The sequence below is a fragment of the Olea europaea genome, unplaced genomic scaffold (assembly GCF_002742605.1).
Source record: "Olea europaea var. sylvestris unplaced genomic scaffold, O_europaea_v1 scaffold1541, whole genome shotgun sequence".
In the NCBI taxonomy this organism is placed as follows: Eukaryota; Viridiplantae; Streptophyta; class Magnoliopsida; order Lamiales; family Oleaceae; genus Olea; species Olea europaea.
In genome coordinates this window covers 157,592-179,178 of record NW_019233003.1, presented here as the reverse complement: position 1 = coordinate 179,178, position 21,587 = coordinate 157,592, and the positions used below count along the sequence as shown (strand labels likewise).

General features: G+C 34.9%; 1 protein-coding gene across 2 annotated transcripts; it reads right to left on the bottom strand.

Moving 5' to 3' along the window:
• Positions 1-1,176: 1,176 nt before the first annotated feature.
• Positions 1,177-9,580, bottom strand: LOC111376646 (serine/threonine-protein phosphatase 5-like). 2 transcript variants are annotated; one of them, XM_022999616.1, is made up of 11 exons: positions 9,426-9,580; positions 9,166-9,335; positions 8,978-9,049; positions 7,926-8,076; positions 5,626-5,734; positions 5,108-5,225; positions 4,539-4,686; positions 2,780-3,855; positions 2,561-2,661; positions 1,712-1,753; positions 1,177-1,539 (listed from the first exon to the last, which is right to left on the bottom strand). In XM_022999616.1, exons 1-8 carry the CDS (start codon positions 9,544-9,546, stop codon positions 3,683-3,685), a joined length of 1,062 nt encoding a protein of 353 aa, XP_022855384.1. In that variant the 5' UTR covers positions 9,547-9,580; the 3' UTR covers positions 1,177-1,539; positions 1,712-1,753; positions 2,561-2,661; positions 2,780-3,682. The 2 variants fall into 2 exon arrangements, with proteins under 2 accessions (XP_022855384.1, XP_022855385.1); XM_022999617.1 differs by lacking the exons at positions 1,177-1,539; positions 1,712-1,753; positions 2,561-2,661 and having other exon boundaries at positions 3,617-3,845.
• Positions 9,581-21,587: the final 12,007 nt, after the last annotated feature.

Below are 21,587 nucleotides of genomic sequence, written 5' to 3'. Positions count from 1 at the left end.
AAACAGATTCTTGTCGGGATGGTTTTCGCTTGCATTTCGATTTGTTGAGACAGAAGAGATTATTAAAAGAAAAGAAATGACCACGGGAAGAGAGAAGAATGAGAATGAACGGCACATTTTGTGTTGAGGTCTGCAAACAAGTAAAGAAGAGCGACTTATTGTGCAGCTTTAGAATTGGTTCACGCCTGTCTGAGAGAGAAATGAGTTGTTCAAAGATGTGATTTATCAGATGTCCGGAGTCATGATTTTGAGTGAGAAATTGAAGCTAAGGTAGGGTCACAAATTTACAAATTTCAGGTAGTGGGGTGGGGGAGGGGAGTAGGTTTCTTTATCAGATTTGATGGATATGACTACACGAAAGTAGCTTCAAGTTTCATCACTTTGGAAATAATGACTTGTGGGTTCAAAAATTTCTTTTACAGCCTCAATTGCACGCTCAAGTTCCCTAACTAAAGAAGATTTTTGTCTCCCCTTTTTTTCTTTATTATTATTATTTTTTTAATCGGAGTTTCATTTTAGCATATGAACTTGAGAGAAAAAATACATTTTCACGAACAATTTCTATATAAAAAGACACCAAATAACTCAAAGACAAAGGATGATAGTCAAAAAAATTGTCGATTCATGACAACCTAAACACAAACATTTCGTTACTTAAAAAAAAAATTACATATATGTATAGAGAGAACTCATTTTACCAAACTAAAAAATAAATTTAACAAGGAAGAAAAAAATAAATCGAAACATATATAACTTTTAATAAATAATTAAGCAGAAAAATAATTTGTTACGAGAAATTATTTCGTGAAATATTTTCGAAGTTGGATGAAGTTGCTATTCATATAGTGAAACAGCATATTGCATTTCTGGGCATGTTGACCAGATAAAGATCTTATAAGCATTTCTCCACAAAAGCCAGCAACTTAATTTAAAGCCAGCATTTAATACCCAGAACAACTTATTCCCTGTTTGGACCTCTTTTTAAAGCTCATTTTTCCTCGAACTCATCTTCAACCACATATTCATAGAATCCATAACTTTTGTCAACTTTTCGATCATACATTTCATCAACTTTTATCAAAATTTATAAAAAAAATCTTATTTTTAGCTAAACCAAACCGGGGCTTATAAGCACCCCATGTGTCATCAGCAATCGAAATGTGTCTACAAGAATTGGAGAAAGGGGAAGTAAATGAATTATTATTGACAACATTCGAATTATTCACAGCAAATGAAAATCTGACAAAATACATACGAATACAATGAAGTGGCTGTTCATCACTTCATCGTAAACAATGTCGTCGATTTTTACGGCATAATCTAAATTTTCAAGTCCATACAAGGGAAATTCACAAGAGTTCCAAGATTCAGGGTTAATTTGTTTACCGTGTCATAAACCAACTCTTCTTCAGCCACCTTCGGCGACCACATTGTACTTCTGTAGTAAAAACAGAATGGCGGTTCAAGTTTGGCGATGCATTACGAGAACATTTGAAGAAAGTTATTGGCCTATGCCATTGGCTTGACATCAGGGTGTGGCTGCAGTTCATCAGTAAACTTCAGTGTCAAAATGACAATCGAAATCCAAATCCCAACCACCAGAAAAATAGGGAGGGAAGTAGTAATAGTAAATCTGATTTTGGAGGGAAGGGGGAGGGGGGGGGGGGGGGGGGGATATGAAGGGGAGACATGCCAATGCTGGTACACTAACCATTACTGTATAAGTGACGATAAATGCACCCTTATTTCCCATCTGCACCGAGTAAAGAAGATTTACTGTTAGCCATAAAGTTTCAAAATTCAACAATATGCTGCTCATTGGTTAATTAATTATGTAGATTTAGATCAATAAACATTGCTGTATTTACTGTTTAGCATTAAGATTCGCAAAGTAAATTCAAGAGTTTATGGATAATGATTCTTTCCCAGCATTCCAGTGAATGGCAAGAGATGAAGGTCCTCACAATATATGCTTGTACATTACACAATTGAAAAACTAAGCAATTAGCTTATATGTTAGATATTAAGTGGAGAGTGGCATCCTGTTCCTCCAAGTTCATAAACAGACAGCGAGCGCTGGACATTATTTACTTTGGCATTTAGTTCTTACAAGAAACATGGGAGCACCGTGCAGAAGGTTTAGTTTCCACAAGTATAACATATGCATGATCACACTCAACATCTTCAGATTTGATGCAATTTGACTTTATATCACCATTTAAGTTTTCCTCTCATTTTTGTCTCTTCCCGGAAAATTAAACGGGGCGAGGAAACCAGCATAGGTATTACTGCCCCTTAAAAAATTGTTCAAGGGAAAACAGCTCTTTGTTAAGACAAACAAGTAATGATCGAAGAGCTTAATGAATTGATAATATTACAACTGCCAACATTTATTGGGCACAGTTGAGGTCCAAAATTGAAAATATAATTCGTCGACACTGGCATCAAAGATACTAGACAGCCATTAAGCATAAGACAAAAAAGTTTTGATCAATGAAATTTACATTTACCGATAAAAAAAAAACAAAAAAAAAAAAAGTGATAATCATATTCATATTACCTGATCACGGTAGTTTGGAGCAGAAAAGACAGTGTTAAGTTTACCATCATGCTCAATCTCATAACCTTCATCTTTCACTTCATGTGACCGCACTACTAAATCTGTTAATAAGATCATGTTGCTAAACCACTTATGTTTTGAATATGAAAAACCTGAGACATTTTAAAACTGCAAGTAAAATATGAGGCTGCAATTCATGTAAGGAATTGAGAAAATTACCTAGCTTGTTATCCTGCAAAAATCTTTTAGTTACATCTGCACCAAATGAAAGACCAACACCACGTTTGCTGGGTCCCTCCCAAGTTGAGGTTGTGGATCACTCCAGAGCAATTCACACATCAACCATAGTTGGCATAAAAAAAATAAAAAAAGAGATTAAAGGAAACAACCAGAAATAAAAAATGGAATCCATTCAAGCAGAACAATCTCCTTTATTGTGGTGATCCCAGTATATCCTCCCTCTTAGCTTATTCCATGAATGGTTTAACTATTGAAAACTCCTACACCTACTTCTCTCTCCCTACAAACTCTCCCCCTTGTACATAGGAAACAAGAAAATGGCACATTAGAAGAATTTCTTGCATGAGACACATGATTTGAGATTCTACTACATCCCAATACCCTTAACATGTCAAAGTTTAGCATACGAATTAAACAGGCGTAAAACTGAACTGACACGACCATTGAAGCAGTGACAAATTCCTAGTAATTTTATCTTAATTTTTATACTAGTTACCATATTTCTGACTAAATGAAAAGAGACAGTAATGCTTCTGGATCCAGACACACGACCCATAAGGTTCTATCTATCCAGTTGCTTTCCCTTTTTCCATTATGAGAACCCAGGGATTAAAACACCAGATATTAAAGCCCAAGAATTGGGTATTATTACCTTAAGAAGTACTGACATTCAATTCAATCAACAAGAATATTGAAAGTATCATTCTTTGACTGGTAAAAGAATAAAGAGGGCTTGAATAGCATCTTTTTCACATACTTTGACAAAATGAGAAATGGTGGTAATGTTACATGCTGCATTCATAAATCATATTTGTTACTGGGAAAAGGTAAAACATCCTTGCAACAATTTTCTATAGAATAATAAGATGATATTTCTTATAACTAGATTATTTCAAATAAAAACCTTCTAGAATCATAAGGCATCAGTAGCCGGAAAGGGAAAATGAACGTACAAAATAAATAACTGAGTTGAAGCTTACCCTCTTCAGGAGGCTCACAGAACCGATCAATTTTTCTTATGCCAGAGAGCTTCACACCATCAACACTGAAAAGGCCTCCATGAACCACAAAAATTTTCTCGTTTATAACATGAGCCAAAGGTAAACAACAGAACACTTCCGCAAAGAGTTCCACAAACTTATCACTTAATTTGGACTTGACCTCACCCTCAAAACCATATATTTTATTCATGCTCCTACTTTCATGATTTCCTCGAGCAATATATATAGCTGAAAGTTCAAGTTGATAAAAAGCAGTGCTTCATTCTGAGAAAGGCTAAAAGGCTAGATCCCTTATGCAGATGGAAAACATAAATGTATAGTACAACGAACGAATAGAACTTACAGCTCAATAGATACATATGCAATGAGCTCATGGTATAGACAAGTGGAAAAAATGACAAAGATGCTAACACCTAGAAATTTCACCATTTCATGCCATTTTTTAAATGAAAATGCTAGTGAACACTGTCAAACTGTCAGTTAACTCAAATATGAGCCAGTATAACACATTAAAAGAACTAATGTTTGTAGAGATCAAAACAAGATATAATAGGCAACCTAATTACTGAGTTTGAATGCTATACTTTCCTGTTTTTTGTCAATTGAGAGGGACATAAATTTACAGATGTCTACCTACAATAAGCTCTAATGTTTTACTCCATGTATAATCATTAAAATGAAACCACCAGAAGTACACGTGCGAAGAATATCAAAGCCAAAAGAAAAGGAGGGATGACCTGATGGAGACATGCACTTGAAAGAAAACAGCGTGAGTATGACCTCTAAAGAGAAAGAACCCCTATCAACAGTGTCTCCGTTGAACAGATATGGATTATCTTCAGAAGGAAGTCCGTTGAGCTCAAATATATTTAATAAATCATAGAACTGCAACCATGTAACAATGGTTAATAAGATAAAAATACAGATTTAAGTAAATAAAATACAAAATCAATAGTCAGCATGTCCTATGGTTTCTTCAGTGTTTTATTAATCAAAGATCAATCAGTAAGCGGGAATCTAAACCAAATAATTAACTAAATTAATTAGTAATGAAACAGAAGAAAAGAAAAATAAGAAATGATCTCGACAATCTAGTCATAGGCTGTATACACTGCCAAATGCAGTACATTCTAAGAATTGTGACTCTAAATATACAAAATTTTCTTTTAAAGTTGTTGCTGAACACTCTGCATGCACATATATTTGTTTGCTAAGACACTATAAGTTCTTATGATGTGGGTGGCAAACTGTGACACTGATGATTAAAAGATTCTTCAATGACATCCAAACAAGGAATCAATTTCACCTGGTCATGTACATCACCGCATACAGTGAAGTGCTTCCCAGTAGGAACGTTAAGGTCGACCAGAGAAGGCAAAGATTGCAACATTTCTCTTGTTTGCAAAACAATCTGGTATGCATATCTACATCACAAAAACAAACATCGAGATGAAATACAAATTCTTCAATTGAATTTCAATTGAATATGCCATGACAAAAAACTAAACCTATGTTTGGCTCATCTGCATAAACTATGTATAAACACTCAAACTACCTTTTATCCACACATTTCGAGAGACTCACGAGTACTACACGTTTATCCACCACTCATTTCTATCTATTTATAATTTAAACCGTTTATACATGCTTCTCGAACATGCTTTTAGTCTTATTCTCAATATATTTGGAATCGGCTACATGAATCCTTTTTCTCCATTTCATGTCTACCACATGTATTGCTGCAGAAAACCAACATCGCAATTTTCAAATCAAGTATAATATGAATAGCATTATTAAACAAAATAGTGAGCTTTCACTCTGTACCGTTTGTGTAAGCACTTTTGATTCTTGAAATCATCCATCATTTTCTTCACAAAATCCAAAGTAACAACATCGTTTTCTATTCTTGCACTAGCATATTGTGGTTCCACATCTGGAAGCAAAACAGAACATAAACTTCATTAATGTGTAAGCTATTGTGATCTGTCCAAATTAAGTTACTAGACCCATTAACTTTTACAAAAAGAAGTAAAGATATTTCAGTAAATTGTAGCTGTGTTATTGCAGATTGTTATTTCTTCACTAATAATTGAGACAATGTCAAATCATGAAAGCAGATTATAGTTTGGAATAAAAGAACAAGACTGTTAAAAAGCTTATCATCAAGATGTGGTTCCAGTTTATAAAAATCCAACTAACATGTGAGCATGGCATTCTTGTAGGATCGGAGTTGGCCCTACAAACTGATAATATTAAATAAATCTTGTGATTGTATCAGAGATTTCATAAAGGAGATGTCTAGTTTGAAGCAGGCATGATTCATTAATGCTTCCATACACAGTAGCCAAAGCAACACCTTCTAATTTCCTGAACTATTGCATTCCTACTAATAGATGATGGAGTGGAAAATAGTTTGAAGATTTTTACACAACTTCTGAAACTGGTCTTGTGTGATGCAATATAACCCTTCAGAGTGATGCCACGAGATTCTATGTCTGATGCTTGGAGATCATCTTCCCCCTTTCTTATTTTCCTTTGATCTTCATCCATCCAATCTTGTGCAGAAACTATCAAAATAACTTATTTGGATAACTAACATCCAGAATTTCCAGGTATAACCAATTTACCTTCACCCAAAACCAGCGAAATTCCAAATCCAGTTATCAGCATACACAGATTCAGTTCATGGCATTCAAGAACAATTATGAAATTGTTCTTCCTCAATCTCTCTCATAATCCAATTCTCAAACCATTCCCCATCCATCAGAAACCCTTGAAACCCAAAATTTTACTTCCCATTTTTATCTTTAAAACTGAAAATTTTGAACGTTTCCGCTCTCTTGGTTGATATCCTTCCTAAGTCTATAAGGGAAAGAACCCCAATGAAATAACTTCTCCTCTGAATTATCAACTTTAACATAGAAAAATGAGGAGGTGAACAGCAGAAAGTAGAAGAAACATTATCAAATATAACTGTTTTATTACCCCACACCACATGTTCAAGAACCAATTGCTAACAAACTGAAATTCCACACAAAACCAAAAGGGAACCCAAAAAAAAAAAAAACAACTCATACTTTAGTCTGGAGGCATATGGGAAAGAACCTTATTGCGGTTCAATTGAATGCCAAGCAACATTGAAAACAGAGACCTCTCAGTTACATAACAGCAGGTATATGGTCAGTGTATGCAATCAGAAGTAAATTTTGCGGGCAAGTGGCTCATTAAATTCTATTTCAAGAAGCAACATATAAAACTTAAATGGATGATCTTCCAAGGACCCCAAAACACATAAGATCGTTACACAGTTATATTCACAAATGACAAATACCACCAAACATATAGATCCCTAAGTGTTCAACCTTTTATTATTACAATTCCTTCCATTAGCTTTAGTTGATGTGCAGGACCAATGAGCAGAGAGTCAATTTCATCTCTTCAGTACAGGAATAAAGAGACATCTTTATATATATATATATATATATATATATATATATATATATATATATATATATATATATATATATATATATATCCATATATATATATATATGGATTTAAATCATCCTCTAATAGCAAGCTGTACGTGTTATTATTTACTGATCGCTTGAACAAATAAGAATATTCCTAGATGTCTAGGCTTTTTCGTGCTTCCCAACCATCAAACAAGATTACAATTTTCCATAGGCCGCCTCAATAAGTTGAAGACGCTGCAATCTCATTAAGAGTAAAACACAATAATGAAGAACAGATTTACAACATCTATGGATAGATTTTTGAGAAAAATTTCATCATCAAGCACTTAGGAACCCACAAGGCCTGCTTATCAAGTGCAAACAAAAATTTATCACAAACAAATTTGCATTTAGGAAAAAAAAAAGAAAAAAAAAGGGAATTGCAAGACCAGGTAAAAGTTTGAGGGTACTGCATATCTCATGCCATTCATGCATTTAAACAACTTTTGAGGCGGTAAACACACATTGAGCGGACAATCAGGGATAAATTTTGTTAATATAATACCCAGAGGTGGCGAAAAGGGATAACATAGTCCACTGACAGAAATAGATAAACATTTCGAAAGCTTAAAAAAATAGCTATAAGAGAAAATAATAATGATTGGATACCTATGGCACGATAATCAATAGAATCAACTATTGAACGTCTTTCTGATTCAGGTACAGCAATAGCTTCTTCAAAGTTTAGTTTCATCACAGCTTTTTCACATTCTTTCAATTTCTTGGCAGCATCAAGGTCATTTGGACATATTTTCTTTACCTAAACAAAGAAAAACTATTCATCAGCGTACTGGAAACTTGTGATTGCATAAGTTACATCATTCGTGGCAATCAAAAAGAAAAGTCACGTTAGCTCTAATATTCCCATGAATGAGCAAGTCACAAAGTTAATCACTCTTTCAAGCTGTGTAATTTTCATGCCTAAATTTTGATTTTTGCTCCCGCTGATTTGAAATCTATATAGTATTCTGTATAAATATAAGTAAAACCTTAATCTGTCTCTCGCCAATTAAACCAAACATTTCAGTGGTACCACAGATTTTACCACTTAACACAATGTCAAAATTGCAACTTCATCTTAAATGTATATTCACCTATAATAAGACCCCAGTAAACATATAGCCATGAAATTGGAACAATACCTGTACTTGAAATTAAAATTTCCCCTTTATTGCTCTATTTTGTTTCATCATGAACATAATTTTGAATTTACAAACATGCATTCTTTACTACTTCAAGCTAAACAGGGACTTGTTAAAGCATGTTTGATCCCCATTTTCTCAACAAAATGCACTTTGCAATAGTATTTTGATGGAGAATGTGTGGTTAATAAAGAAGGAAAGGTTTTGGGTTTGTGTGTAATATTATTTTGTTGTGAAGAATGTGTGATTGAAAATAAAAGAGAGAGAAATGTATTTTGAAAATAATGGGGATCAAACAATGGACTAGCCCAGATAAGCCTTCTCGAATGCATCATGATGAAAGCAAAATGATTTAACAGAGAGAACCAAATTTAATCTTTGACCCAACCCAAAAAAAAAAGGGAAAAAAAGACCAAAACTTTCTACTATAGCATTACCAGAGTAATTCCAAAAGGCATGTAAAAGGCACATTAAACTTACACACAAGGACATAAGTCATAACTAACGATGAAAACCTACTTGTTGAAAATCCTTCAGTGCCATCTTAAATTTTCCCATAGCCAAATATGCCGCGCCGCGTCTATAATAACCCTGTAAGAAAATCAATTCAACCACATTTGATGACAAATCTCCTCAAATATAAATTAACAAGAATAAAAATAAGAATTCATTTTTCCTCTCACAAATTTAGAAACAGATAAACTAGCCTTAGAATATTTTGGGTCAATTTCAACAGCTTTAGTAGCATCCAATATTGCACAGCCATACTCTTCCAATTTGGTGTGTGCAAAGGCACGGTTAGCCCAGTATACCGCATTCTCACTATTCAATTCTATTGCTTGTGTATATAAATCAATAGCCAGAGAATATTTATGCGCTGAAAAAAAAAAAAGAATATTTACATTAACATCAAAGAAATTTAAACTCTTTAACATAAACATAAGCATCTTTATCATAAAGTGGCCACCTTTAAAGGCTTCATTTACTGAGAGCTTGAGCTGTTCGGCCCCGTCACTGTTTGTGGAATTTTCAGTTGCCATGCTTCGGAGGCATAATAGTAATAAAAATAGTGTAACTACTGTGTACATGTGCGTGGCTGGGTGAGTGGGTGGGCCCTAGATGATTCTAGAATCCGGGGGACACTGTTTGTTTATTTCTTCATTTTTTTTGTTTTGTTTATTGCTGACGCCAAAAATGAGTAGAGTTGTTATGAATAAAAAATCAGTAACATGTAGGGTTTAATTACTTTTCTCAAATTATTGTTTTTTTTTTTGGAATATTTCAATTATTAAAAATAATGTGACATGCACGTTATTGATTACTTCTCAAGCGATAGTTTCACGATCCCGACCACCACCTTCTGCATGGTTCAACTTACTTTCGCATATTAATTGAGCCATTAGAAAAATTATTTTGGCTACGAAAACTTTATTGTCTGTTTGATAAAATTTTGGCAAAATTTAGCTCCCGTTTGAGTTTCATTATTTCTCATTTCATTAAATTAAATTTTTCTCTCCCATACTTTTAACCATACAATCTTTAATAAAATAATATTACAAATAAATCAAAAAAATTTCAATCATTCATTTTTTCAAAAAAAAAAAAACACTATTAATCTCATTATAATGCCAAATAATGGGGCTCAAACACACCATTAGTTAACTTTTAACTGAATTGACTTTAATTTTAACTATGTAACTCTAAGATTCACAATTGTTATTAACTTTTTAATTTTTAATAATACATTTTATCAACTTCTATTAAAATTTACTAAAATTTCTATCAAACTTTTAATGAACTTGACCATAGAACATGGGAACAAGAGGATATAAATTTATTTTGCATGTTTGATACTTTTGTGTTTTCTCTTTAAATTTATGACGAAAAACACATGCCCTCTTGGAATGTGATATGAGTTTTGTTAGGGCCTGTTTGGTAGTAATTATGATAATTATATTTTGATAGAAAAATGGATCTCACCTGCGAGTAAAAAGTCAAAAACGACTGTTGGAATAGTGAATAATGATAAAAAAAAAAAAATGATTTTTTGGAGTGAAACATTGCCACCAAAAGGGGGGCTTAAATTGGATACTGAACTAAGTTGGTCTCTACTAATAGTAATACTTCGATTTTGTGTTGATTTTTATCCTAGAATATAGCTCTCGTTTGGCTTCTATTCTTTCCAAATTTTGATGGTTGAAATAGTGTTTTTTTGAAAAATGTGTGGTTCAAAAAAAAGAATGAAAAGTTTTTTATTTGCTTTTACGAAAGATTGTATGGTTGAAAATAAGAGAGAGAGAAAATGAGAAGGAAAATTGGGGCATAATTCTTATGTCCATCCTCAAGTACCGCGATGTATAACCTTGAAACAAGCAGCATCACCCGGTCTTGTTCAGCCCTTAATTACACAAGTCTGAGGCCTTATATGATATCTCAACAATTCTCCAAATCCACCCCAAAATATGAAATTTTCATTAACAAACAACTGCATAAATAATAATAATAAAAAAGCAAGAAAAGAAAACATATATAACAAAGGACTCAGACTGTACTAAATCTTAACACATACATTAGCTTGGTGTCCTAAATATGCACACTTGTTTAACCAGCCCTGAGATCAGCTTTCATCGACTTCTCCCACTGCCCACCATCGCAAAACCACAGTCACACCGCCAGTAGAATAGTTTCCACCACCACCATTCTTACCAAGCCTGCCACCAATATCGGGCCATTTTCATCCTCGAAAGAGGATGATTGAAGATAACTGGCCACCAAAATAATATAGATATTCACCTTACTTGTTTTGACCGAAGCGTTTGTCTTCTTTATTTAATTAGAAAAACACGAGGCATTTTGGTGGAAATTTACGTACACTTCCACTTTCGACACAATTTACAAGCCTTCTCAACAACATTAAAAATACGAGGACTAAATCAAATGGCAACCCCTATTGATTCCTTTTTACAAAACTAAAAACTTATTGTTGAAGAAATGTGATTATATTGTACTCACGGAAGACTTGACAATAGGTCGAGCTGAGCACACAACTGGATTGCTTATCTGAACCTTAAATTCCAAGTTTGTTGCATCATCATGTTATGTCATGGCTTAATAAGGTTAAAACAAACTTGAAATTTTCACCCATCGTAGAACTCTACACTCGTCTAAGGATTAATTGATTTATGCTTACACATTCAACAATTTGAGCAGATTGGAAAAGGCAATAGACGAGTTTGTCACATGCCCAATTCGTGATATGTTTTCATCTATCTCGGATCTAGATAAAGGAGGAGAGTTTCAGTAAATTGACGATTAACGTAAAATTTTATCGAATTTTTTCATTTGAATTATTATAGACGTGTTATTTATTGTTGTTGTCCCCTTCAATAAACACATCCAATGCTTTGTTTTTGTAATTTCAAGTAAATGCAAACAATGTTAATATCCATTGATTCTCATCCCTGATCTTGAAAGGTGAACACCAGCAGCCCTATATAGGCCAGGGAAACCCATCAAAGTTGTTTTCAAATTTCGGGTCATCTTGATCACTATTCAAGTGAGTGTTAGTATAGGAGAAGGGGGGTCCATCTATTTCAGGAGGTTTGAAGATTCATTTCAAAAAAAAATAAAAAATAAAAAAAATAAAAAAGTCAGAACATTTAATCCACATGTCCCTAACTACTTTGTTTATGATCGTATTGTTGGGAATTTACTTAACGTATGCAGCAGAAATTAAAATAATTTTCGATTCCCAATAAGAATTGTCTTTGTGATTAGATATAAATTGTGATAAAAGATGTACTTTTTGTTGAGATCTGCAAACTCCTTTACAATTCTTTATTCCAATGATCTTGATTCGTCATCCACAGTTGTCCAATTGTCCAGCCTCTAACGATGATCCACACAGAGAACAAAATTGTAGTATTATGATTTTTCTTGTGCTAGCAAGAATAATGAAAAATCTCTACAATTTTTGAAAATCTTAATCATATTTATATAAGTCTGAACGGGTTTGGTCTGATCCGGTCCAACATTTAATTAACCCATTTAATTAAATTCGATCCGTAAATTAATTAACCAATTAATCAATTCAGGCCTATAAATAAGCAACCCAATTAATTAATTTATCCAACATTTGTTAAATTAATTAATTAACAAATCACAATCTTCTAATTCTCCTTTTGTGTGTGACCCATCAGATTCCCGATCACGATGCCTAACGACATGAACTATTATTTTGATCTAATCAAAATTGATCAATTAAAATACCCTTTTAATTTATCATCAATTCACACTTGTCGTCCCAAATTGACATCCAACAATATATCGGGGCAATACATGTGATAGGAAACGTCACGTGGTATGAAAAAATCAAATCCGTTCGTTTACCGTGAAACTATAATCCCTCCGTCAATATGATCCGATCAATTATGAGATATGGAAGTGTGTCAATCTTGATAATCGATCATATCTTTCACTCCACTATTAAGTCAATATAAGTCGAAAACTCCTTTTCGACTTTTGAGTATACCTTGACCAATAATTTTGTTATCGACTTAATTGAATAAAATGCAGATCATAATCTTTTACTATCTAAGAGTGACGAATACTCTATTGGTCATTTATAACCATCATACGATTCTTGACATACTGATGAGAACCCTGTAGCAACGTTGACTACGAAACCCACAACGAGATTGACGAACCCAAAAAAGCCAAATTAATCCAAGAGTTTAGGATTAACTCAAAAGAAAGTCGAACCAAAAAATCAACAAGAACGACGCTTGAAAGACCCCTTGATCACGCAATCCAAAAATTAAATCTGATTGTTTGAACGCCACAAGTTAACACTTGATAAGTTCGAAATTGTTCAATAAAGAACGATGAAGAAAAACAATACGCCTCACTTTTAATTCAATATCAAATATGTCAAAGGTTTTTTAACAATTGAATGGAAACTCCTATTTATACTAAACCTAAAAATTAGGTAAAAATCGTGCAAAAGTCGATCATAATCTCCAAAATATAGAAAAAAATCAAAAACTAACAAAATATGAAAAATTACCAAAATTGAAAAATTCGCCAAAATTTTGAACCATGCGGCCGCATGGTGTATTTTCATGCGGTCACATGATTCAACCAAAAATCCATCTTGAGTTTTGGTATGCCTCTATGCGGTCGCATGGTGCGGTCGCACAGACTTGTTTTCAACCTCCGATTTCGTCGCTTGATAACAAATTGATCCAAGTTAATTCGGCCTTCGATCCGATCATGAAAGTTGCTCCATTTTGAATCCCGAACATGGTTCCATCAATGGTTTCTTGAACGAGCAATCTCATCGCTTGTTTCACTTACTTTGCCCTTGATCGCGTCATTGGTTCGCCATCGACTATCAACGGGTTTCGTCTAGCACTCGCCTTCGTCGGACTCGACTCCTGGATCATATCATCCCCTCCCTCTTCAAAAAGATTCATCCTCGAATCTGAACTTGCATCAAACAGAGAGAGATCAGATACATTAAAAGTAGCCGAAATATTGTACTCACCTGGAAGGTCCAACTTGTAAGCATTGTCGTTTATCTTTTCAATCACTTGAAATGGACCATCGCCCCTCGGTTGCAACTTGGACTTCCTTTGCTCCGGAAACCGCTCTTTCTTAAGGTGCACCCAAACCCAATTTCCTGGCTCGAATGTCACGCGCTTCCTACCTTTGTTCACCTGCTATGTAACCAACTTACTTTTGTTTTCAATTTGCGCTTTTACCTTTTCATGGAGTGACTTAATCAATTCCGCCTTCTTTTTGCCATCTAAACTATCACGCTCATTCACAGGTAAAGAAATTAAATCCAAAGGAGTTAGTGGATTAAAACCATACACAATTTCAAATGAAGAATATGACGTAGTAGAGTAAACAGCTCGATTGTATGCAAATTCAACAAATGGTAGACACTCCTCCCAACTCTTCAAATTTTTATTGATTACTGTGCGTAACAATTGTGTTATAGTCCTATTCACTACCTCGGTTTGTCCATCTGTTTGCCGGTGACAAGTTGTGGAAAATAGTAGCTTAGTGCCTAACTTACCCCACAAAACTCTCCAAAAGTGACTCAAAAATTTGACATCCCAATCCGACACTATGCTTCTAGGAACCTCATGTAAACGCACAATCTCTTTAAAGAATAAGTCCGCAATGATCGTGGCATCGTCAATTTTGTGACATGATATAAAATGTGTCATTTTGCTAAACCTATCTACAACCACAAAAATAGAATCCCGACCTCTCCTAGTCCTAGGTAAACCCAAAACAAAGTCCATCGAGATGTCAACCCAAAGCTTACCAGGTATAGGTAAAGGTGTGTACAAATCTTGAGGTAAAACCTTAGATTTAGCCTTTTTTACAACATATGCATCGACTACAAATTCACTCAACATCACTTTTTATCTTAGGCCAGTAAAAATGCTCCTTTAATACATTTAAAGTCTTTTGAACCCCAAAGTGTCCCATCAATCCACCACTACGTGCCTCCCTTACTAACAACTCCCGAATAGAACAATTAGGAACACATAACCTATTTTCCCGAAATAAATACCCTTCATGCCTAAAGAACCTATCAACCACCCCCTTTACGCATGACAAATAAATATCCGAAAATTCAACATCTTTTTCATACAATTCCTTAATATGTTCAAACTCAAGTAGCTTAGAATCAAGAGTAGTTAGTAATACGTACCTTCGAGACAACGCATCCGCCACCACATTTTCCTTACCTTGTTTATACCGAATGACGTATGGAAAGGTCTCAATGAATTACATCCACCGTGCATGCCTCTTGTTCAATTTACTTTGTCCGCACAAGTGCTTTAATAACTCATGATTGGTGTGTATTATGAACTCCTTCGGCCATAGATAATGTTGCCAAGTCTCCAAAGCTCGAACAAGTACATAAAGTTCTTTGTCATATGTAGGATAATTTAAAACATCTCCACTCAATTTCTCGCTACAGTATGCAATAGGCCTCCGATCATGCATTAAAACTGCTTCAATCCCTATTCCTGATGCATCACATTCAATCTCGAATGTTTTATCAAAGTTAGGTAATGCAAAAACAGGTGCTTCACATAATCTACCTTTAATAGTATTAAATGCAAGTTCCTATTCATCACTCCAATAAAAACCTACACTCTTTTTAACTACTTCCATGAGTGATACAGTGATAGTGCTAAAATCCTTCACAAATCGCCTATAAAAACTAGCTAAACCATGAAAACTTCTAACTTTCGTTATACTTTTAGGTGTCGGCAAATCTCTAATAGCTTTTATCTTTTCATTGTCTACCTCTACCCCATTAGCATTAACCACAAAACCAAGAAAAATAACTATATCTATACAAAACGTGCATTTCTTAAGATTAGCATAGAGTTGTTCTTTCCTTAAAACAATTAGCACATATTTTAAATGTTCCAAATGCTCTCCCAGATTTTTGCTATAGATTAAGATGTCGTCAAAATAAACCACAATAAATTTTCCTATAAAAACACGTAAAACATGATTCATTAAACGCATAAAAGTGCTAGGTGCATTTGTGAGTCCAAACGGCATAACCAACTATTCATATAAAACATATTTAGTTTTAAAAGCCGTTTTTCATTCATCACCCTCCCGCATACGAATTTGATGATACCCACTTTTTAAATCAATTTTAGAAAATATGCAAGAACCATGTAATTCATCAAACATGTCATCTAACCTAGGTATAGGGTGACGATACTTTACCGTCATGTTGTTGATAGCCCTACAATCCACGCACATTCGCCATGTTCCATCCTTTTTTGTTACAAGCAAAATCGGTACCGCACAAGGACTCATGTTTTCCCTTACGTATCCTTTACTCATTAACTCCACCACTTGCCTTTGAAACTCCTTAGTCTCCTCGGGGTTACTTCGATAAGCCGGTCGATTTGGAATGATAGCTCCGGGTATGAAGTCAATTTGATGTTCAATGCCTCGAATAGGCAGCAATCCACTTGATGCATCCTCCGAAAATACATCTCGAATTCCTGCAACAAAGACTAGGCCAAACTAGAGAGGGGTAGGTTAGTTTCCTCAAAATTGAGGAGTGATTCCTTATAAACGAACAAGATCATCTCTTTTCTCTCAACTATCGCCCTCCTCAAATCACTCTCCTTTGCAAAGAAATTCGCTCGTGTTTTCTCTCTTCTCTCGGGACACTCTCTTTCTTTTCTCTCTTGTGATTGCTCCCTCTTTTTCTCTCTAATGGCTATCTCAACATTTTCTCTCTTTTTCTCCAACTCATTATTTGCTCTCATTTTTTCTAACTCTTTTGCTTTCCTCTCTTTCTCACTTCTCAATTTTAATTGGTCCTCATAGACTTGCGCCGGTGTTAATGGCACAAGAGTAATGGTCCTTCCATCCTTAATGAAACTATATCGATTTTTGTACCGATCATGCATAGCTTTCCTATCGTATTGCCATGGTCGCCCCAATAAAATATGTCCCGCTTACATTGACACCACATTACACACTAACTCGTCCTTATAACTCCCAATTGACAAATTAAGTAACACCTTCGATTCACCCTCACCTCGCCTCTCTCATTCAACCATTGCAATTTATAAGGTCTCAGGTGTCTCAACAATGTTAAACCCAATTTTTCTACAAGAGATATGCTAGCTACATTAGTGCAACTACCACCATCAATTATAACACTACATACCGTATTGTTGACGTGGCGGCATCGAGTTTAGAAAATGTTCTCCCGTTGCAACTCCAAGTCGTCCGCTTTGACATGAGTAGTGAGAGCTCGCCTTGTGACTAGTAGATCCCCAACCGGCCCTTCAACTTTTTCTTCTTCATTAACACCCTCCAACGCCGGCATGTCATCAAACTCGCCATCACTATCGCTCACAATCTCTCCATTATCCCACAACACCATCGCCTGTTTGTTTGGGTATTGAGAAGCAATATGCCCCGTTCCCAAACACCTAAAACATTTGATGTTCCGATTGTGCGACGGTTGTGCCTTCAGTTTTGATATTGGTTTGCTAGTATTTTCATCCTTGCCCTTTTGCCAATCATTTTTACCTCTAGGAGCAGCCCCGTTTTTGTTGTTGTAATCCCACTTTGATTTCCATGTTGGATTAGGAGTCGAAGTACCTAACGGTTGCCTAGATGTCCCCTTCCTCTTCAATTGCCTCTCGACCTTCATTGCCACATGTAACATGTCCTCGATTTCCACATAATGTTGCAACTCTACAACGTTTACAATATCTCGATTTAACTCATTCAAGAACTGTGCCATGGTAGCTTCTCGGCCCGAATCATAAGAATTTCCATCTCCTTGAGATAATCCTCTACGTTTTTCAATCCTTGGTACAAACCTTGCAATTTTTGATGGATTTCCCTATAATAGTGACTCGGAACAAACCTCCTCCTCATCAACATCTTTAACTCATCCCAAGTGCTAATTGACCTTTCCCGACCCCTACGCCTTGATGTAAGTACTTGGTCCCACCAAGATATCGCGTAATCCACGAATTCAAGCACCGCCAATTTTACCTTTTTCTCCTCCGAGTAATTATAGTACTCAAAAATCATCTCAACCTTCCTTTCCCACTCTAAATATGTTTCCGGATCGCTTCTCCCCTTAAATTGCGGAATAGTCATTTTAATATTCCCCAAATTTCCGTCTACTTCATCTCCCAAATTATTCCTACCCCGTCTTTCCATTCTATCGCCCCTATGCCTCGCTCGACCCATATCAATGTCATTTCATCAAAATCATCCTCATCACTACGATACTCATCTCGCCTTCCTTTCCTAGATTCACGCCTACCCAACCCCCTAACATTAGATATCTCCACTTGTCCCCGACTAAGATTAGCAATTGTAGTACCCATTTGCACCATCCATTCCCATTCCCTATCCACCTTCTCCCTAATATCACCAAGTACCCTTTCAAACTTCCTTATCATGTCCTCCGATGCATTGTTGTCATTACCGTTTCGGCTTGAATTAGAACCTTCTCTTTCCGACATCATATCACACAATTTTTATGCCTCACAGAGATTTCACTCGAAAAATACTCAATATGGCTTTTTCCCTCTATTAAACTCACCACTCAGCCTTTTACCATTCAAAGTCTCCCTCCAAGCACTTCAAAGAACCAAGTGAACTAAATCAATTGTTTTACCAGGAATTCAAACAAACCGAATATCAATCGAAGACCACGAGATTCAAAGAACTTGAATAAGTGGAATAGATGAATATTTTGACACGAAAATGTGAATAGACTCAAAAGAAGATTGAAAGGATCAATTAAATATCCAAAAAATCAAACACAATGTAGGAATTGTTATTGGTAGAAAAACAAAATCAAACAATAATAATATCAAATTTTTTTTCCCATTTTTTTTTTGTACTTTTTGTTTGTACTCCTTGATGAAAGAAGATGAGTAAACTACCAACAACTCAACGAAACGACGAAAAAAAAACAAGAACGAAGAAGAACTAAGGAAAAAATAATTAACGATCCAAACAAATAAAGAAAAGATATAACCTTCAATTAATTTGGAGCCAAAACTCTGATACCAACTGATGCGAACCTCGTAGCAAAATTGACTACGAAACCCACAACGAGATTGACAAACCCAATAAAGCCAAATTAATCCAAGAGTTTAAGATTAACCCAAAAGAAAGTCGAACAAAAAACCCTAACAAGAACGACGCTTGAAAGACCCCTTGATCATGCAATCCAAGAATTAAATCCGGTTGTTTGAACGCCACAAGTTAACACTTGATAAGTTCGAAGTTGTTCGATGAAGAAAGACAATACGCCTCACTTTTAATTCGATATCAAATATGTCAAAGGTTTTTTAACAATTGAATGGAAACTCCTATTTATACTAAACCTAAAAACTAAGTAAAAATCGAGCAAAAGTCGATCATAATCCCCAAAATATGGAAAAGAATCAAAAACTAACAAAATATGGAAAATTACCAAAATTGAAAAATTCGCCAAAATTTTGAACCATGCGGCCGCATGGTGTATTTTCATGTGGTCGTATGGTTCAACCAAAAATTCATCTTGAGTTCCGGTATGCCTCCATGCGGTCGCACAAGCTTGTTTTCAGCCTCCGATTTCGTCGCTTGATAACAAATTTATCCAAGTTGATTCTGCCTTCGACCCGAACATGAAAGTTGCTCCATTTTGAGTCTCGAACATGGTTCCATCAATGGTTTCTTGAACAAACAATCTCATCGCTTGTTTCACTTGCTTTGCCCTTGATCGCGTCATTGGTCCGCCATCGACTATCAACGGGTCTCGTCTCGCACTCGCCTTCGTCGGACTCGACTCCTGGATCATATCACATACCCCAACGATGCCGTATTAGCGGCTCTTGGTAAAGCAGCATCTAACACCGTCAAAGCATGATTGTCCTCATATAAGGTACTATGACGACCTCAAGTCAAACGACCAATTGCACTACTGAACGTTAGATATTAACCACTGACACTCAAATAATTATTCATGTAGAATCTCTAGGCGGGTCTCCAATGTTTTGTTCTATAACAAAACATCCACTTGTTCATTCAAGTGTCACCACACTTCAACTTGTGAGGTCAGCTACTTACTTCACAAGTAAGAAATGTCATACGTGATGTTCTATCCGTAATAACGATATATGTATCTCATTATTATTTACGACCATAGATTATTTAAGATTCAATCATATGTAATTTATATCTCACAATCACTACTTCTCGTGATTAACAAATTACGAATATTTGAATCTACGGTCTCTATTATTTAATTTAATTGAATATTAATTAAATAATAGATATGTCATAAAATTACATTAATTATATATTAAAAGTATTTATATCCAATGTTGATTGGACCTAAGACATAACACTTACACGTATTGCCCTTTATGCAGTAATTGTCGTGCTAAAACCTGGAGACGTTGAATTCTAAAAAAACTCAATTACGAAGCAACGTAAAAGAAACATCATATGAATTCTCAATCATAAAAATCATGCAACAAATTTGAAGTTTCACCAGGAGGTTACTCAAAACTTACAAGTTTGTTTCTTAATGGTTACCAAATTTCAGTTTGATCACTCAATTTAATTTTCCTTCAATTTGATCACCCCATCTATAATGTTACACACACACACATATAGAACATTTATTGTTTCATGTATGTGTGAGTATATCAAATTGAAATAAAAAACATAAGCTATGTGATCAGATTGAAACAAAAATATAAGTTGGGTGATGAAATTAAGTCAAATGGAAGTTGAGTGGACAACATCAAACAAATTTGTAAGACAGGACCTCCACAGAAACTAATACTAAGCAGAACTTTACACTTCTGTTAAAATTTTGAATTACTGGTGCAAGACTTTTCCTACCTTTCTCCCTGAACATTACTTACACTTGTGATTTGGTGAACATGGTGTCAACTTAGTCATCTATTTCTCTGAAATAAAAGTAATAAAAAAAAGTGACAAATGAATCGAGTTTGGAAGACGAAATACCCTTTTAGCCATAATTAAATAAAATATATGTTTGTGTGTGTGTGTACACACTATGCAAAATCACAATTATAAGTCAGTAAAAATAATTCACCCTCTATCCATGACAAAAGGAACATAAAAATTTTCTTTGCTTTACAAGGCATCATGCTACCTCTACTCTTTCATAAAGGATCTAATTTACATCCAGCCATATAACTTAGAGCAACCCCATTTCATTAGAATATAAGTCAAAACTGAGATTATGGATTATCCATAATAAGCTATACGTAATTTCTCTATGATGATGAACTTTTAAATGCCTCTTCACTTCCACATCTCATTTCTGCTTTCACTAAACCGGTTCAATCTGGATTTTCGTAAATTGGCATGACAGAGTTGTACATTATGAATTCATTTTGAATTTGCCCTTTGCAGAATGACATTCCCAGCATGTTAAGACGTGAATCAGACTCATGGAGAAATGCAAATGTTTATGACAAGATTAAACAAACTATAAGATTATCTCGTAGTATACAGAGGTAAATAAACATCCAATAGAATGATATTCGTTACAATGCAAACAAGATCC